The following is an 18,246-nucleotide window of genomic DNA, read 5'->3' on the forward strand; positions in this document are numbered from 1 at the left end:
GTTTCTGAAGGTTTGCTGGACTGTTACACGATTTTTCTTAGACCCACCTAGATTTGCTTAAAAATGCATATGGATACTTTTAAATGGAATTTTAGTTATATTGGACTTTACTTACTCATTCAAGAAGCCGGGGGTACTTCTAGGTCTTATTTTAAGCAAAAAGGAATAGATTTGAGATTTGAAGCTACATTAGATTGGCTTCAATCTAAATATTCTACAAAATATTGTAACCAACTAGAGTGTTTCCCTAAGTGTAAACATAACTTTTACCTAGGTAAATGCCCAAGTATAGGTTAACCAAAGAAATCTTGTTGCTTTACTAAGGTAATTTACGTTAGCAAAATAAGCATGCTTCTAAGCAGCTAAATTTTTGCATTCTATTAATACCTTCTTAATATTTCACAGTTTATTAGTTGATATTGATATTTAAAAGAAAACACCAACAAATTTCAAAAGCCATGAAAACTTTGAAATTTAATTTATACTTTAATATTTAATACAAAATTACCTTTTTCACTGTTTCCTTTCCCACTGTGATCTCATGCCCATCTTGCCCCAGGCCATTCTTAAAGAACAGAATTCGGATTGAGGTCTTCTCAGTGAGTTTCTTCATTCTAACAGAAAGAACAGGCTTGGTTTTCTGTCTTTTGACATCAGTAGGAAACATCAGGCCATTCATTGTCCAAGTTACTTTCTTCATTAACAACAGATGGTCTAGAAGAGAATTTTTTTTAAGTCAAGTCAGTATTTGGCTTCAAAACTAGAAATGGACACACCATGTTTCCCCTCCCCCTCTTACCTATATCATATACACTGGCCAGTCTCCATTTAGACACTGGTTTTCTGAAATGCTACCACCAGCTTCCCACTAACCGTGACATAAGCTGTAGCAAGCTGTCTGCTCTGATAGCCTGCATAAATCATCATTTCTGAAGGGAACAGATGTTCAGGGTATGAAAGAGTAATACCACAATTTAGTCCTAATTAAAATTCACCTTAGCATGCCTCTATCACTGATCAGAGGCTCTGGGCTGAAAGGGTCCACTGAAAGTTCCAAGGTCCTTTGCTTACCATAAAGCAATATGGGTCCTGAACTTCTGTGTTCTTTAGGGTTGGGAAATGCTTTATTTTCTCCTTAATATGATTTATTATCCATGTGATTTTTAAAGATGATGACCTCCAAACACTAACCTTATACATAATTCTTCTCCTGTGACTAGAAAGAAGGTGACTTCTGGGACATCATTGGTGAGAGATTCAAAATATTTCACTAATAATGAAAACCAGCTCTGCATTAGCTTTTTACTTTGACCTATTCCTTTTCAAAGATGTGTTTAGGAATTTAAGTTTCAAAACTCCCACTCATATTAATGGGAGTGCAACTAAACGATTATGCATGACTCTGAGAATGTGAGGATAAGTTGCTCTCAGCATGCCTCCTTTGCAAACGGTTTCATTTCATAAATAAATAATTTATACCTGTGTTATTTTTTATTTGTTGCATTCAATTTATTTTAGATATTTTCTTTTCATATAAGTTATTAAATGTATGTGATTTTATAATTACAATGATCCCTCCCTCATCTGTTCTTTATTTGTCCTAATGAGAGAAATCAAATTGTATTTGCATACAATTGAAAATAGTTGGATTTGTTTGCCCAAATTTCTAAACAACTCTTGTCTGTTAGCACTTACCTTGAAAGAACCATGGCCTTGTTGACCTAGAAATGGTGCTTTACATAAAATCTGCAAGTATTGATATGAAACACAAGCCACTGGTTCTGGGACCTTCAAGTCCCAGAATGTTTACATTAAATGTTAAAAAAACAACAAAATACTGTGTTTCTCTTTTTCTCTCATACACATATACATGTGAGCGCGTGTGCACGCTCACATACACACACACACACACACACGCATATATATATATACACACAGTGGGTAGAAATGTGAGCAAAACTTTCAGAATAAACTAAGATTATAGATATGAGTAAGCTTTTAAGAAGAGGAAAAATAATTTTACAGAAATTATTATAATCTGAAATTGATAGGAATTAGAATTAGAAAAATAAGCTAGACATTAAGGAGTTCATATATGCCCCAAAGAACTGAAAACAGGTACTCAAATAAATACATGTACATGCATGTTCATAGCAACACTATTCACAATAGCCAAAAGGTGTAAACCAAATATCTACCAATGGATGAATGGATAAATAAAATGTAGTATATACATACAATGGAATATTATTCAGCAACTAAAGGAATGAAGTACTGATATTCGCTACAATGTGGATGAACCTCAAAACATTATAAGTGAAAGAAGCTAGACATAAAAGGCAACATACTATGTAATTCCATCATATGAAATATCTAGAACAGGTAAATCCATAGAAACAAAATGCAGCCTAATAATTGCAGGGGTGGGAGGAGGGGGGAATGGAGAAAAATTCAATAGGTAAGAAGTTTTATGGTGCACCTAGGTGGCTCATTTGGTTAAGCTTCTGACTTTCAGCTCAGGTCATGATCTCATGGTTCACGAGTTCGAGCCCCACGTGGGGCTCTTTGCTGACAGCTCAGATTCAGAAGCCTGCTTCAGATTCTGTGTCTCCCTCTCTCTCTGCCCCTGCCCCACTTGTACTCTGCCTCTCTCTCTCTCTCTCTCAAAAATAAATAAAACATTAAAATAAAATTTAGAAGTTTTATCTTGGAATGATGGAAATGTTTTAAAACTAGATAGAAACGGTGGTTGCATAACATTGTGGGAGTGGGGATGGGCTAAATGGGTAAGGGGCATTAAGGAATCTACTCCGGAAACCACTGTTGCACTATATGCTAACTAACTTGGATGTAAATTTAAAAAATAAATTAAATTAAAAAAAATAAAAAATCTTACCAATAAAGTATTTTCCCCTTTGATGACCAACACCAGGGTCAGGATGAGGGTGAGACAAGTGAAGGGCCAAGAATGCAAAACTGAAAGAAGCATGCTCAGTTGTGCAAGTGTACAACCCTCAGTAAATGCCTCCTTAAATTTTGTCACGCAGGTGCATCACTTATCTCACCCGAGTCCCAGCCTGGCTTCTCTTCTCCTTGTACGCTCCTTAAATTCCACTCAAACCGGGCTGACTGTTATCCAGACCCTGTTTTATATGATTTATAAACACTAGCTCATGATGTCCTCTCAACAAGTTTATGAGGTAGAAAATATAATTATCCTCATTTACAGGTGAGGAAACTGAGGCACAGAGAAGTTAAGTAACTTGAGCAAGATCTTGCAGCTGGCAGGTGGTGGCAGCAGGATATGAACTCAGTTCTAGAAACTGTACTCCTAATCACTACACTATTTGACTCTACCATACATTTTCTTCTGTTATCTTAAACAAAATTTCACAACTTTCCACAAGTTGGACATACTTTCACATCTCTTATTCCTGTCAGTGTTTCCACTTCTTTCACAGTTGTCCATTATCTCAGAAAGATCTTAAACCTTTACCTCCCAATCGTTTCTCTCCAACCAATTGCTTAGTCATTCAATGATATTTACATTTATTGGGTGCCCATTTATCAATGCACCAGGGTGATAGCTGGGAACAGGACAGAATAACTTGTGCAGATTACAGTCTCTTGGGGGAAAGACAGACAGTGGAAGGTCTCTCTGAAGAGGTGACTTCCGAGTAGTGAGGTTTGAACAATGAGAAGTTAGTCATGAAAGTCTGGGGGAAGAGCATTTTATTCTGGATGTAAAGGTAAGCTATTGGAAGATTCTTGGCAGGGCACCTATGAAAAACAGACTATAGCAGAGAGTAGATGACACTGGTAGTCCCCCCAACCAAATTCCTTTTACCAGGCTAGTGCGCCCAAACTCCAGCTGCTGTAAGTCACGGCCTCTAACACCTCACCACTGCAACCTTCTCCGAAGAACTGCCCTTGGCTGAAAGGAACCAGCCACCTAGCCAGGAAATGCCTGTGATGTGGTGGTCTCTTATCTCCTACCCACAGGTACAGCCTACAGCCAATGACTGACTGACTAGGGGACATAATGTCCAGTCCCCTTGCCTTAAGGAGGGGCAACTCTGTGCTGTGCTTCCCACTCCAGATTGAGGCTAGCCTTCAGCTGAACACAGGGCATGGCTGAACTTCTTTCTCTACTCTAGTTGCTTCCCTCACTCTTTTATAGGGTTCACCTGAGAGTATTCCCTCACTAAGTCCCTTGTACATAAATCTCCATCTCAGGCTCTGCTTTGAGGGAACCTGACCTGAGACAGAGTCAAAGAAGAGAAACCTAACTCTTGGCTATCTTTCTTCACAGTAACTTTTTTTTTAATATGAAATTTATTGTCAAATTGGTTTCCATACAACACCCAGTACTCATCCCAACAGGTGCCCTCCTCAATGCCCATCACCCACTTTCCCCTCCCTCCCACCCCCCAACAACCCTCAGTTTATTCTCAATTTTTAAGAGCCTCTTATGGTTTGCCTCCCTCCCTCTCTAACTTTTTACCCCTCCTCCTCCTCCATGGTCTTCTGTAAAGTTTCTCAAGATCCACATAAGAGTGAAAACATATGGTATCTGTCTTTCTCTGTATGACTTATTTCACTTAGCATAATACTCTCCAGTTCCATCCACTTTGCTACAAAAGGCCATATTTCATTTTTTCTCATTGCCAAGTAGTATTCCATTGTATATATACAGGCACATGAAAAGATGCTCAATGTCACTCCTCATCAGGGAAATACAAATCAAAACCACACTGAGATATCACCTCATGCCAGTCAGAGTGGCTAAAATGAACAAATCAGGAGACTATAGATGCTGGAGAGGATGTGGAGAAACAGGAACCCTCTTGCACTGTTGGTGGGAATGCAAACTGGTGCAGCCCCTCTGGAAAACAGTGTGAAGTTTCCTCAAAAAAGTAAAAATAGATCTACCCTACGACCCAGCAATAGCACTGCTAGGAATTTACCCAAGGGGTACAGGAGTGCTGATGCCTAGGGGCACTTGTACCCCAACGTTTATAGCAGCACTTTCAACAATAGCCAAATTGTGGAAAGAGCCTAAATGTCCATCAACTGATGAATGGACAAAGAAATTGTGTTTATACACACAGTAACTCTTAAAACTATCATTCCTTTCTATTCCCAGCCAGACCCACTTATCCATTTCTCTCTCAGTCTTCTATCATCTACAAGAACTTCCTAACCATATTTTATTTTTCTTCTTTATATCTGACATCCTATACTCCAATTATAGATCAATTTTCCTAAAACATCAATTTTATCATTGCCTGAAGAGAAACTTCTTGGAGTTAGCTTTTGAAGTTTTCCACTAGTCAGTCACCCAATCTGTCTGTCAGGTACGAGGAAATATTTATTAAACCTTCCTATGTGTCAGACCCTGTGCAAGAAATATGCTCCTTCCTTTAAACTTATGTCTAACAGAAGAGTTTACTGACAACCTGACACTATCCAAATTTTCAGGTTTTATCTTACCGTGGCTTAAAGCACTATTTTACCTAAGCCAATCCGTTCATTGTCTTTTAATTACATCAAGGGCATAAGTAAAAAAAAAAAAAAAAAAAAAAAAAGCTTATTTATTTTGACAGAGAGAGAGTGAACGAGCAAGAGTGGAGGAGGGGCAGAGAGGAAGAGAGAGAGAGAGAGAGAGAGAGAGAATCCCAAGCAGGCTCTGCACTGTCAACACAGAGCTCAATGAAGGGCTTGAACTCACGAACCACAAGACCATGACCTGAGCTGAACTCAAGAGTCAGACACTTAACTGACTGAGCCACCCAAGCACCACACCAAGGGCATTTTTAAGTTCATTCTTCATCTATTCAGACTCAAGTCCTTCTCAAGACCCAGTTTAAGATCTTCCTTTAGTGCTCCAGCCCATAACAGTCTGTCATCTCTCCGATTCCTTATAGCACACTCACTCATGTATTCATTCATTCAGTAATGTTTGAGAACATACCACATTTTAGGTGCTGTATTACATACTAAGGAAAGAGCATAAGCCATCTGAAATTATGTAAATATTTTACAAATATATATCCTGTTTCTGTTTCCATACTTAACCTCTTTGAAGGTAGGAATCAAGTCTATATTCATTATTAGGGTATATATAAGTTCACTGCACATGGCACAATTACTAAATGTTAACATTTCTGTGGATTTAAATGTTTAATTGGTAGAAATTTAATTTTATGTCACTTTTTTAACATACTAATTATGCAAAATCAATTTTATTGCCTGTGTGTATACACCTACCATTTTTATTCCTTATAGCTTTCCAGTATGAACTTAATTTTTTTTAACGTTTATTTATTTTTGAGAGACAGAGACAGAGCATGAGTGGGGGAGGAGTAGAGAGAGAGGGAGACACAGAATGTGAAGCAGGCTCCAAGCTCTGAGTTGTCAGAACAGAGCCTGGATGTGGGGCCCGACCCCACAAACTGTGAGATCATGACCTGAGCTGAAGTCAGACACTCAACCGATTGAGCCACCCAGGCACCCCCATTATGAACTTAAATATGACAGATCTACCACCTTGATGCTCATTGATGACAACAATGGTACAGAATTTCTTCAGGAAAAGAAGAAACCTGCCAAGGAGAACTGCTTTTCAAATGAAGGTTTAGGAGTGGAGTAAACTGGAATAACTCAAAGTATATTTAAAGTAATTGCTTACATATTCCTCAAGACTAATTTGGTGGGGGGAGGTCATCTCTCTTAAAAACCCTTTTCCAGCTTGGACACCCTTCCCTTGTACAGATGTCTACCACTGGCAATCCCACCGTACCATCATTATCATTGTGTGCTTCCTTAGCTAACTATACACTGCCGACCTAGTGCATGGAGCAGGTGTTCAGTAAGTGCTGCATGAATCAATGAATAAGGCTACCCTTTATTCCAATGTAACTTATTCTGATCAAAGAAATATATTTATAATTCTATTACCTGCAAACATGGAAGGACACTTTACTCACTTAAAAATAGTCTAAAATAACAAGGATCACATTTCTGAAGGTTCAAATCAGTTTTCTGAAAGAACTCTTGATGGATGTAGGAAAAGCACATAATACAGCACATTTTAAACTAAATTTGAAAATATCATTTATAACATAAAAGTATACAGTTTTTTAAAGGTATTCCTCCTATTTTCCAGATTTTTGTTGATACTGATAAACATGGAAAGATTATTAGAAATACATAAAAATTTTTATTCAAGTAAAGATGTTTAAACCAACCTGCAAAACAGTCTAATAAAATAGTACTAATGATGACTAAAATGTATTAACAATATATTAGATAAACAGCTTCTCTAGTAGTTAAGAGCATGGGTTCTGCAGCTAAACTCCCTAGATTTGAATCTTAACATAATCTTTGAAAAAAATCAGTCAATCTTATTTGCTTTAATTTTTTTCTTTACTTTTTTTAGAGAGAGAGAGAGAGAGAAAGAGAAAGAGAAAGGGGAGAGGGGCAGAGGGAGAAAGAGAGAGAGAGACAGAGAGAATCTTAAGTAGGCTCCACAGTCAGTGCGAAGCCCGACATGGGGCTTGATCCCACAATCTTGGGATTATGACCTGAGTCGAAATCAAGAGTTGGACACTCAAAGGACTGAGCCACCCAGGCACCCCTACCTTAGTTTTCTTATCTGAGAAATGAGAACAGTAATAGTAATTCCCTTATTTGTTGTATGGATGGAAAGAATTTATACAGATAAAACACTTATGTGTAAATAAGAAACACAGTAAATGGTGACATTATTATTCTCCTCATGATTTTCATCAAGAACTTAGCATATACAGAACAATGTGTTAAGTGCTTTATGTACATTAACTTGTTTTATCTTCACAATCTTAGGAGGTAGGTAACATTATCATCTCCATTTTATAGACAAGGAAAATGAAACCTAGGGAAATTAACCAACTACATCTCTACCATAGAGATCTCTATCATACATCTTTTAAGTAAATCAGAGATCAGACCTAGGCTTAATGATTTCAAAGACTGCTGTCTTAACCATGACACTGTAAAAATTAATAAAAGAATTCCATTAGTTTAAAATGACCAGATTTCCCCAACTTCTTATTTTCCCACATCCTACCATAGTTCCACCTTAAGACCACCTAAAAAGCAGCTGCCCCCAGTGCCTATAATTTGGTCAAAATGTCCTTATGAAAACTACTGTGATTGTGGCTAACAGACGAAAAAATGCTACATCAATCATCATCAGGGAAATACAAATCAAAACCACAATGAGATATAACCTCACACCTGTCATAATGGCTAAAATTAACAAATCAGGCAACAACAGACATTGGCGAGGATGCGGAGAACGAGGAACCCTTTTGTGCTGCTGGTGGAAATGCAAACTGGTGCAGTCACTCTGGAAAACAGTATGGCGGTTCCTCAAAAAATTAAAAATGAAACTACCCTACGACTCAGCAATTGCACTACTAGGTATTTATCCCAAGGATACAGGTGTGCTGTTTGAAAGGGGCACATGCACCCCAATGTTTATAGCAGCACTACTGACAATAGCCAAATTACAGAAAGAGCCCAAATGTCCTTCAACTGATGAATGGATAAAAAAGGTATGGTATATATATACAATGGAATATTACCTGGCAATCAAAAAGAATGAAATCTTGCCATTTGCAACAACGTGGATGGATTATGCTAAGCGAAATTAGTCACTCAGATAAAGACAAATATCATACAACTTAACTCATATGTGGAATTTAATATACAAAACAGATGAATATAAGGGAAGGGGAGCAAAAATAATATAAAAACAAGGAGGAGGACAAAACATAAGAGACTCTTACATATAGAGAACAAACAGAGTTCCTGGAGGGGCTGTGGGTGGGGGTATGAGTGAAATGGGCAAGAGCATTAAGGAGGATACTTGTTCAGATGAGCACTGGGTATAATATAAATTTTAAAAAATAAATAATTGTTAGAAAAAGAAAAAAAATACTGTGATTTGTTTACAGATATTTGTGTCTGAATAAGGTTTTTCAACCTTGGTAAGTATTGACATCTCTTTGTTCTTTGTGATAATGGCTGTCCTGTGTATTATGGAATATTTAGTAGCATCCCTGGCCTCTGCCCATTGGATGCCAGTAGGACCTTCCTAGTTGAAACAACCAAAAATATCTCTAGACATTACCCAATCTTCTCCAAGGGTCAAAATCAACCCCAGTTTAGAACCACTGCAATAAAAGATTTTGAGATAATCTCCCTTTGCAGAAGTGTAGGGAGCTGTGAATAAGCCATTGGCACACACCATGCACTTTTCTGACTCCAAACTTGACCATGGCTTTTCCCTCCCTTTTGGTGGGCTCTCTCTCTTTCTTTTCAACTGAGTCTCACCTCTTCTAAGAAGTTTTCTTTGATCTATCTTTCTTCAGGATTTATAGCTTCATCTTTATGCTCTCATTTCATTAAACTTCTCTGGTTTTGTACGTGTGTCCTTGTTATAATTTGAGCATTTTAAGGGCATTGAATGTGTTTTTATCTGTGTGCCTCTCTAGTATCTAGCACATTGTAAACAAGTGTGCTTATTAGACATTTAACAAAATAATAACAGTTGATCATACATTTTTAATGTAAGCAATTAATCCCTGATGTATAGCCAGCACCTGAAGTAGGGCTTATCACATAGCAAATGTTCAAAAAAATATTTGTAGGGGCACCTGGGTGGCTTAGTCAGTTAGGTATCTGACTCTTGGTTTTAGCTCAGGTCACGATCTCACACCTTCATGTGTTCGAGCACCACATCGGGTTCTGTGCTGGCAGCATGGAGCCTGCTTGGGATGCTCTCTTTCCCTCTCTTGCTGCCCCTCCCCTACTCATGCTGTCTCTGTCTCTCTCAGAATAATAAACAAACTTAAAAAAATTTAAAAAAATATTTGTAGAATATTAGTCAAACATGTCAGATAAGAGCATCACTATTATTTCACTAGATATATACCAGGTAATATTTTCACTAGTAAATATAAATTGGACTCCTGTTTTTTTCAGTATTTTGGAAAAAGATTACATTTTGTTACTCATGATTAATTAGGTTTTTCATTGCCATGTCCCTCATTGAATTTACTCAGAAACAAAAATACATATCATGAAAGATAGCTCAGAGTAGGAAGAAGCAAAAAAGTCATAGGCTTAGTGCATTACAATGTATTGACTTCAGAATTGCACAACCTTGAAGTTCAAAGAAACTGAAAATTACTGACTCTAACCACCTGCTTCATTTACTCAATTATTCATTCAACAAACATGCACTCAGTGCCTATAACATGTTCCCTGCTGCCTCAAAGAGTTCTCAGTCTGTTTGGGAAGACAACAAAGGAAAACAAACACAAAATATGGCAGGTGCCTGGTCAGAGGTATCCATAACGTACTGGGAGAATATGGAGCAGGGACACCTGCTACAGCTCATGGTGGCTGAGAAAGGCTCCTCAGAGGAGGACATAAGGTAGGACTTAGAGGACACACAGAGTGTGTAAAAGAGTGAGAGCATAATCCAGAGAGAGGAAATGATACAAATAAAGACGCAGAATTATGCAACAATATGATGGATCATTGGGAGGAGACTGAACACACAGTGGCCAGGCATGGATCAAGGAAGGTGGGAAGTAGTCATATTAGAGCCTATGTACAATGCTTACAATCCCCACACTTCCCAAAGCAGGCCATTCCATCTTTTGGAAAGGTGGAACTATTGGAAAAATCTTCCTTACATTAAGGCAAAATCTGCTTCTCTAGGTAACAAACCTATTAGGATAAAGTGAGGAAAAAAAACAGCTCTAACACAGTTTGTCCTCAAAATATGGGCCATGGGTCTCCTATATGAGAACAGCTAGAGAACCAGAGAACCGTCATATTTAGCAACACAAGGTGATTCTTCTCCACATCACAGCTCTAGAGCCATATGTCTTCACATGAAGAAATGTGGTGAGGGCTGACAGCCTGAGTAAGCATTATTATATCCAGGGGCAAGAAGAAAACAGTCTTTTTTTTTTTTAAGAAGAAATTTTTTTAAAGTAACTCTACCCCCAACATGGGCCTCAAACTCATGACTCCAAGATAAAGACATGCGTGCTCTACCAACTGAGCCAGCCAGGCAGCCCGGAAAAACAGAATCTTCACCCTTTCACAGCAGCATGAAGAAACTGAAGATGCTCACCAAAGCCCTGCCTAGATTTTAGCCTTGGTGAGTTAGAGGATTAAGTGAGGTTGGGAGTGGGTAGAAGGAGAAGTAATCAAATAGTAAGGGGATGGCTGGGTACTGGGGCAGGAACGAGGCCAAGTATTAAAACAAGAAACTTAGTGCCATCTAAACCCACTTTGAGCTTCTCGGAAAACATACTAGCCATAGCTAGCAAATGCTTTCTATATCTTTGTCTTTTGTTAACTTTCTCACCTTAAAACCCTGGCATCTCTCCCAGTGTTGAGGCTATCCGGTACCTTTACAAGAATTAGAAAACTGCCTCTCCACCTCCTCAGCTCCCCCTCCCCTGCACCATGGTGAAATTGAAAAAAAGTGAGTGTAGCTCCACAGTCCTTCAACTATGCACAACAGTGGGCAGTGGCCCTGAACCTTCCCAAAGGTCACACTATCTCCTCTTCCTTACTTCCTTACTTTCAATAATAGTTAACAAGCACTGCCTGTATGCAAGGCACTATGAGAAATACAAAGAGAAGTACTAAATGAAAGAAGAGAGCCTCCTATCACCACCAAAAGAATGATTGAGGAGAGAGAATAGGCAAGAATGGGCATTCCTGAGAGGATATGGGAGGGCTGAAAATCTCAGATCTACAGGTTCCTGGGAGAATCTTTTATCCCAGCACTCCACTTCTGAGCATTGTCTGGTCTCAGACAAGCATTAGCATAACCATTAGCCTCTCTGCGATGTAATTATTCTTGGGCTGGCTTACTCTGGCCCCCTGCCAAACAGGAACATTCACAAATCTACATATGAATTTGGGGTAGGGGGTTTTTAATATACTCCTCCTAAACATCCACTGACTACTTACAGCTGAGCCTGCTGCTCTGATGAGATCTATTTTCCTGGCAGTCACCTCCCTGAAATACGGATGGTTTGCCATGGTACCTATTTCATTTCGTCCTTCATTCATCCATTGAACAACATTTACTGAGCATCTATTAAGTGCCAGACCCTGTGCCAGAAAATGATGGTGAATAAGGTAGCCATGGTTTCTGCCTGAAACTAACTTGGTCTAGAGGGGCAACAGACATTTATACATCTGATGATTACAAAAGGGGATATTGAGAATGCAATGGGAGCTTATCCTCACTACTGGGAGTTTCCCCAGAGAGCAGAACCAAATACAATGCCTATCCCTATATGAATGCAACATCAGGATCCCTGGAGGTCCGCTTTGGAGAGTTCTTGAGACTCTGTCTTGTTGACAGTACTCTCAGCAAAGTCTCAGTGCCTCTACATTCAACTGCCAAAGAAGGGGTCCTAGTCTTACCTCATCCTCTCCTTTAAACTTGCTAGCCACACCTAGTGGGTTCCAAAGTCACAATCAGACCTGTCCCTGTCTTCTCCTCATGCACTTCTTTCTGGAAAGTTAAGAGACCACTGGGTGAGAATGGCAGTGGAGACTACACTCAAGTGAAATTCTAAGGCTCCGCATAACCTTGGAAAATAGCTCCCCAATGGGACATCTCCAGATGCTTAGGGACTGCCAAGTCCCCTGACTATTCATATATTTACTGTCCTGAAGCACTCAGAAAATGTTAGGCCCCAACCATACGTTATATTTTATTTTGAAGAATCCACATCCTATTTTATTTTCATGGTTTTGTTTATAACTAAATCATGAAAAAGATAAAGCACTTTCTAGCCTGCTTCTGTGATAGAAAGTCTACCTACAATATCATTACATTTTCTCAGTCTACTTCAAAAAATACAACATCTGTCATAAAATTAAATAAATCTGGGTGTTCCCCATTGTAATTTTCCATTTTGCATGTGCCAGGCAAAAAGAATACTGCCTTTTGCCACCAAAATAAAAGCAGCACATTTGCAACTTCAAATCCATGAGCTTATTAAAAATCTTATTTTAAAAAAATTCATTCTCTTCTAGTTGGGCAATAAACTTGAAAATACTTTAATGTTCTGATTGTCAAGCAGGTATAGATAATGACATTAAATATGAACAAGCACATCATTTCATGGGTGCAAGATAAGTTTATAAAATATAAATGCTCTGACAGTAAGAAAACATACTGCTATACTCAATTATATCATTTGTTCAAAATACAATTGCTTCTATGTTTGGTAAATAGAATAATCCAGGTCACATTCCTGTGTTCAACTGAGTTTCTAGTCACTCCCTTTTCTTTAAATACTTGTGTTGTTTCTGCATGTTCCTAAGTGTCATCATTTATTGCTATAGGCATGATGGTTATATTTAACTAATAATGACAGTGGTTGTCATTAGATTTTAACTCAGTAACACTAGTCTGACATATCATTTGAAGTATGTCTTCAATTTAAATTTGATTAAAATTACAAACATCCCATCTATTGTGCCAATCAAAATGTTTTCACCCTTTCCCTGAACTTTTCTATGAACTTTCTTGAAATAAGTTATGGCAGCTTTAAGTAAAGGCTAGCCTTGGGTCATAAACATATTTTAAAATATGACTCTTGGAATAGAGCACAGCAAGACCACTTGGGACTTTTTTTAAAAAGAAGGACTTGATTTTGACTTACACCCTGGACAAATTCTTAAGGCAAAAAGCACAATATAGTGAGAGTTCAAAGGCTCTAACTCAGATTCCTATATCATGCTGTATACATGGGTGCTTTGCAGGGATTTGAATTTGCACAAGCAAAAATTGTCACAATTCAAAAAGCTGCATTTTAAAATCTTAGACCTAGCACGGGGCGCCTGGGTGGCGCAGTCGGTTAAGCGTCCGACTTCAGCCAGGTCACGATCTCGCGGTCCGTGAGTTCGAGCCCCGCGTCGGGCACTGGGCTGATGGCTCAGAGCCTGGAGCCTGTTTCCGATTCTGTGTTTCCCTCTCTCTCTGCCCCTCCCCCGTTCATGCTCTGTCTCTCTCTGTCCCAAAAATAAATAAATGTTGAAAAAAAAAAATTTAAAATCTTAGACCTAGCAAATACCTTTGGCAGTAAAATCAGGTACTGTGACGGCTTGTATGAAAAGCTGGTGGAAATGTGCTTAGTAAGAGATAGTGCAAAAGGAGGGAAAATAAATAAAGATCAGATGTTTTAGACATCTACTATGTATGGCAGGCTTTTACATACATCATCTTATTTACTCCTCATAATGATGCTGTGAGGTGTCTACTGTGGGGCTCAATTTGTGAATAAAAAAACTGAGGCTGAGAGAGGCTAAGTGAGTTGTCCAGGCTCATACTGTAGTTTGCTTCCCTGGCAGTAATGAAGAAAGCAGAAGTAAATGTTTTTGCTGTTATTTTCCTGACTAGCTAGCTATTCTAAACCTAGCTAGCTATTCTAAAAAGGGAGGAGTGGACATAAGGTTCTGATTAATAGCCTTGGGATCTTAATAGCAATTGGAACCTTAGTTATGTTTAGGAAATGCTATTCTCAGTGTTCTATTTAAACTAAGAATTTATAGACATTTAATTTTAAAATAATTTATCTTGTTTTAGAAATAAAGACAAGACCCAATAATTCCTTAAGATGTTAGTACCTCAATTTTACAGGTAAGGTCAATGAAGCACAGACCAATCTGTCCAAGGTTATATATATAGCAGGGACTAGAATCTTGCAAGATCATCTGACTTCAAGGCTAGTGTTCTTGCCACTAAATAATAATACGTTTCTCATGTCTTTCCCAATACATGTCTGAGAGCTTGAAAAACTAATGGTCTGAAAGGCAAACCCCTGAAAGAGTACCTGCCTAAAAGATTTGATTTAAAGTTTACTGCAAATGCCTGTTTCATTTGAAAAATCATCTCCTTTTGTTTCCATGACATTATTTGTTCTTACGATACCACCCTTTTTATTTGTTTTATAACACTTACCACTGTCAATAAACACCTTATTTGGTTCTTTATATATTTCTTGTCTTTGCTCCTTCTACTTCTCTTAGCTCCATGAGACCTCTCTCTTCACACCATAACCTTAAGGTTTGGAGCAATGCCTGGCACATTGTAAGGACTCAATACATATATTTTGAGGGAATGATTAAATGAATTGATGGTCTTTCTTTATTCCTCTGCCTCCTTAGAGAACTACAATTTTTTTATTACCTCTCACATACTCTCTCAGGTCTAGCCAGGGAGATAGTCTCTCTGTCTACTTTTACTCATGTAGCAAACAACTCAATGTGATATAAAGACAGTATTTATAATACTTCTGAGTTAATACTATGGTGAGGGGGCACCTGGGTGGCTCAGTCGATTGAGCATCTTACTCTTGGTTTTGGCTCAGGTCATGATCTCACAGTTCATGGGTTGGAGCCCCGCATTGGGCTCTGCACTGATGGTGTGGAGCCTACTTGGGATTCTCTGTCTTCCTCTCTCTCTGCTTCTCTCTCTCTCTCTCTCTCTCAAAATAAGTAAATAAACATTAAAAAATACTCTAGTGAGAATTAAAATTTATCTGTTTTTTTTTTGCAGCTACAACAGAAGGACCTTACCCAAAGTCCTAAGATCAGATGTAATTCCATAAATAGAATTCATGAATACAAAAATGTTAATATAGTGCATATATCCTAATAGTGAATAGATCATATGCTATTATGTAGTGTGTCCAGCAAGGTTTAGGGTAGCAGCCCATAACCAAACATATTAATTATTTTTTAAATACAACTGGTTATCTATAGTAAGTAAGGTTCTGCTACCAAATGAGTTCTGAAAAAAATTGTTTTATCTTTGGCAATTTTGAATTTTGGAATTGCATATAAGAGATTATGGACTTGTAGCACTAACTCAGGAATTGTGAGGAGTAAATATAATACACTTAAAGCACATAACTCAGCGCGTGACATACAGAAAGTATTCAAATTATCAGGACAGTTCTAGGTTTGCACACCTTCGCTAAACAAGCGTAGCCTCTAGGTATATATGCAACTCAACAGTTCATGAATATGTCAAGGATTTAGATGACTCTCAATGATTTGATAATTTGACAATATAAGGAGATGCTGCCACTTGTATGCTCTAGATTTTCCTATTAGCTAAGGACAGTTTTTAGAAGGTCCAACTCTTGCAATATTCTTTAGATCGACATCTGTTTATATAGTAAAGATACGCTACACTCTTACAGGTTTTAAACATTTGGGATAGGGAAATAAATAAAATACATGCTTAAGTTTTACCCATGTGTGATCATCACAAAACCCAATCTTAGCTTTAGTAGGACAAAGCAGTCCTTGGTATAGTCAGCACTGTAGCACTGTCTTGAGATCTAGCAGCAAGAATAGCAAGGTGTGATAGGAGGTGGGTAGTGGGTTATTTCTTGAAACATGTGCTTTTAACACAACCATTTAAAAATCAACAAATTCAGAGACACATAATGGAACAAAATATAATGCATGAATCCAGGTTCATTAAACTAACGCATTTTTTGAAAAACAAAATATGACAGAACATTTCATTATTGACGTAGATTGGAGAAAAAGTGTTATGCTGCTATTTAGAATGTGTCTTGTATGTCATGGAATTGAAATATTTCTAAATCATCAATAATTAAAATGATGAGAATCCATCATTTCACTGACATTTACTTCTACATGAAAAGATGGCCTATTTTAAATGTGCTCACACATATTCTTGTCAATCACAAGCTGTCACAGCAAATTATTTCATTTTGTAGATCACATGGCAGTTAGCAGAAAATCTCTAGGTTTAAATTTAGATCTTAGGTGTAGTATCAAGAATTCTTTTCATGGATTTTTTTCTGGGACTACATCTTCACAATACAGTATATGAAAGATGTAAAATCTTATTCATAGTACTCAGTTTCATTTCTGGTTAACAAAACTCAGAACTGAAATGAATCATTGTAAATGATAGCTCTAAAAGCCAAATAGTCGAATAGAATATATAGGAAAGAATGAAAATATAAAGCTAAAGAAAACTTTAAACAATCAGAACACCACACAATGGAACTTGGACCTAATGAGTTAGATCCAAGCAGCTTTTTTCCTCTCATCTTTTTTAAGACATTTAAGTAATTGCAGGGCATTTCTTATGCTAGGTTGGCACGGCCTACAGCTTCTAACAGTTATAAAGGAGCTAAACTCTCATAAACCCCATGAATCTGATGCAAGCATTTTCACTGTGCCATTACAGAAGATTGAGGAAACTGAATAAAACTTAAAGTGCATGCCCATGAATCCAAAAACTTTTAAAATGCCTCTTCAAACAATTCATTAACTACATCTTCACAATTCTAGAGAATCATTAATAGATTTCAGAATCTTCAAATGCCATAATTATATGACCTAATAAGACCGTTGATCTTCATCAAGAGTTATTATAAAAAAGATTTCTATTTTTCCCCACACACAATCTTCTGCTTAGGCATTTAACTTCAAAATGTAAGAATTATTCTAATACTGCTTTTCAACAGGGAATGCTTCATGTCAGTCTTGACCTTGGCTTGACCTCTACATGAACGCTTTGTGTTTCCAGGTATGTGATAAATAGCTCTCTGGCTTTCTATTAAATCTAGTGGCACTGGCTGTCAACAGTGGTACTCAAAATGGGTAGTAAAGTAGTTAAAAATTAGAGATGTTCCTTAGGTCTTTTTCTACCTTAGTAAATCTGGAAATAGTTCTGAGGCTATTTTCACTGTTGACATTGCTTTTCCAAAGAACAATAAGAAAACAGTGAAGTATGGAAATACAATTGCCAAAATATATACAGACTTATTTGGCCTTCCTGTACCAGAAATAACGTAAATTTTCCTTTGGAGGACCCATTTGACTTATGTAGTTAAAAAGGGTTCTCAATTTTAAGGATTTGTAACTTATAAGCTCCTTAAAGGCCAGGACTTCTATCCCTAAGCCAAAACTGCATACATAGTAGATACTTAAATACTTATTGGTTTAAATTTAGATTGAATTAAATTCAATTGAAGTTAAAATCAGAGATAAAAGAATAATGGTTTTAAAAAAAAAGACTCTAAGCCCCCCTTTTCATCTGTCTCTGATGTGGTCTAGTACCTGGCACATAGTAGGCTCTCAATGAATGTTTGCTGAATG

At 37.6% G+C, this 18,246-nt stretch overlaps 1 protein-coding gene across 1 annotated transcript in view; it reads right to left on the bottom strand.

Annotated features, from left to right (window-relative positions):
* The window catches only part of DCDC1 (doublecortin domain containing 1), a gene marked incomplete at its 5' end in the record, with an annotated part of 457,606 nt that overhangs the window by 421,879 nt on the left and 17,481 nt on the right, over positions 1-18,246 (bottom strand). The window contains one exon of the mRNA XM_047071674.1: positions 509-714. Within this exon, the coding sequence (XP_046927630.1) occupies positions 509-714 (206 nt within the window). The remainder of the gene's footprint in view (positions 1-508; positions 715-18,246) is intronic.

The sequence above is a fragment of the Lynx rufus genome, unplaced genomic scaffold (genome assembly GCF_022079265.1).
Source record: "Lynx rufus isolate CCGP_SWC_20201006 ecotype Redwood Valley unplaced genomic scaffold, mLynRuf1.p SCAF_9, whole genome shotgun sequence".
NCBI classification, from domain to species: Eukaryota; Metazoa; Chordata; class Mammalia; order Carnivora; family Felidae; genus Lynx; species Lynx rufus.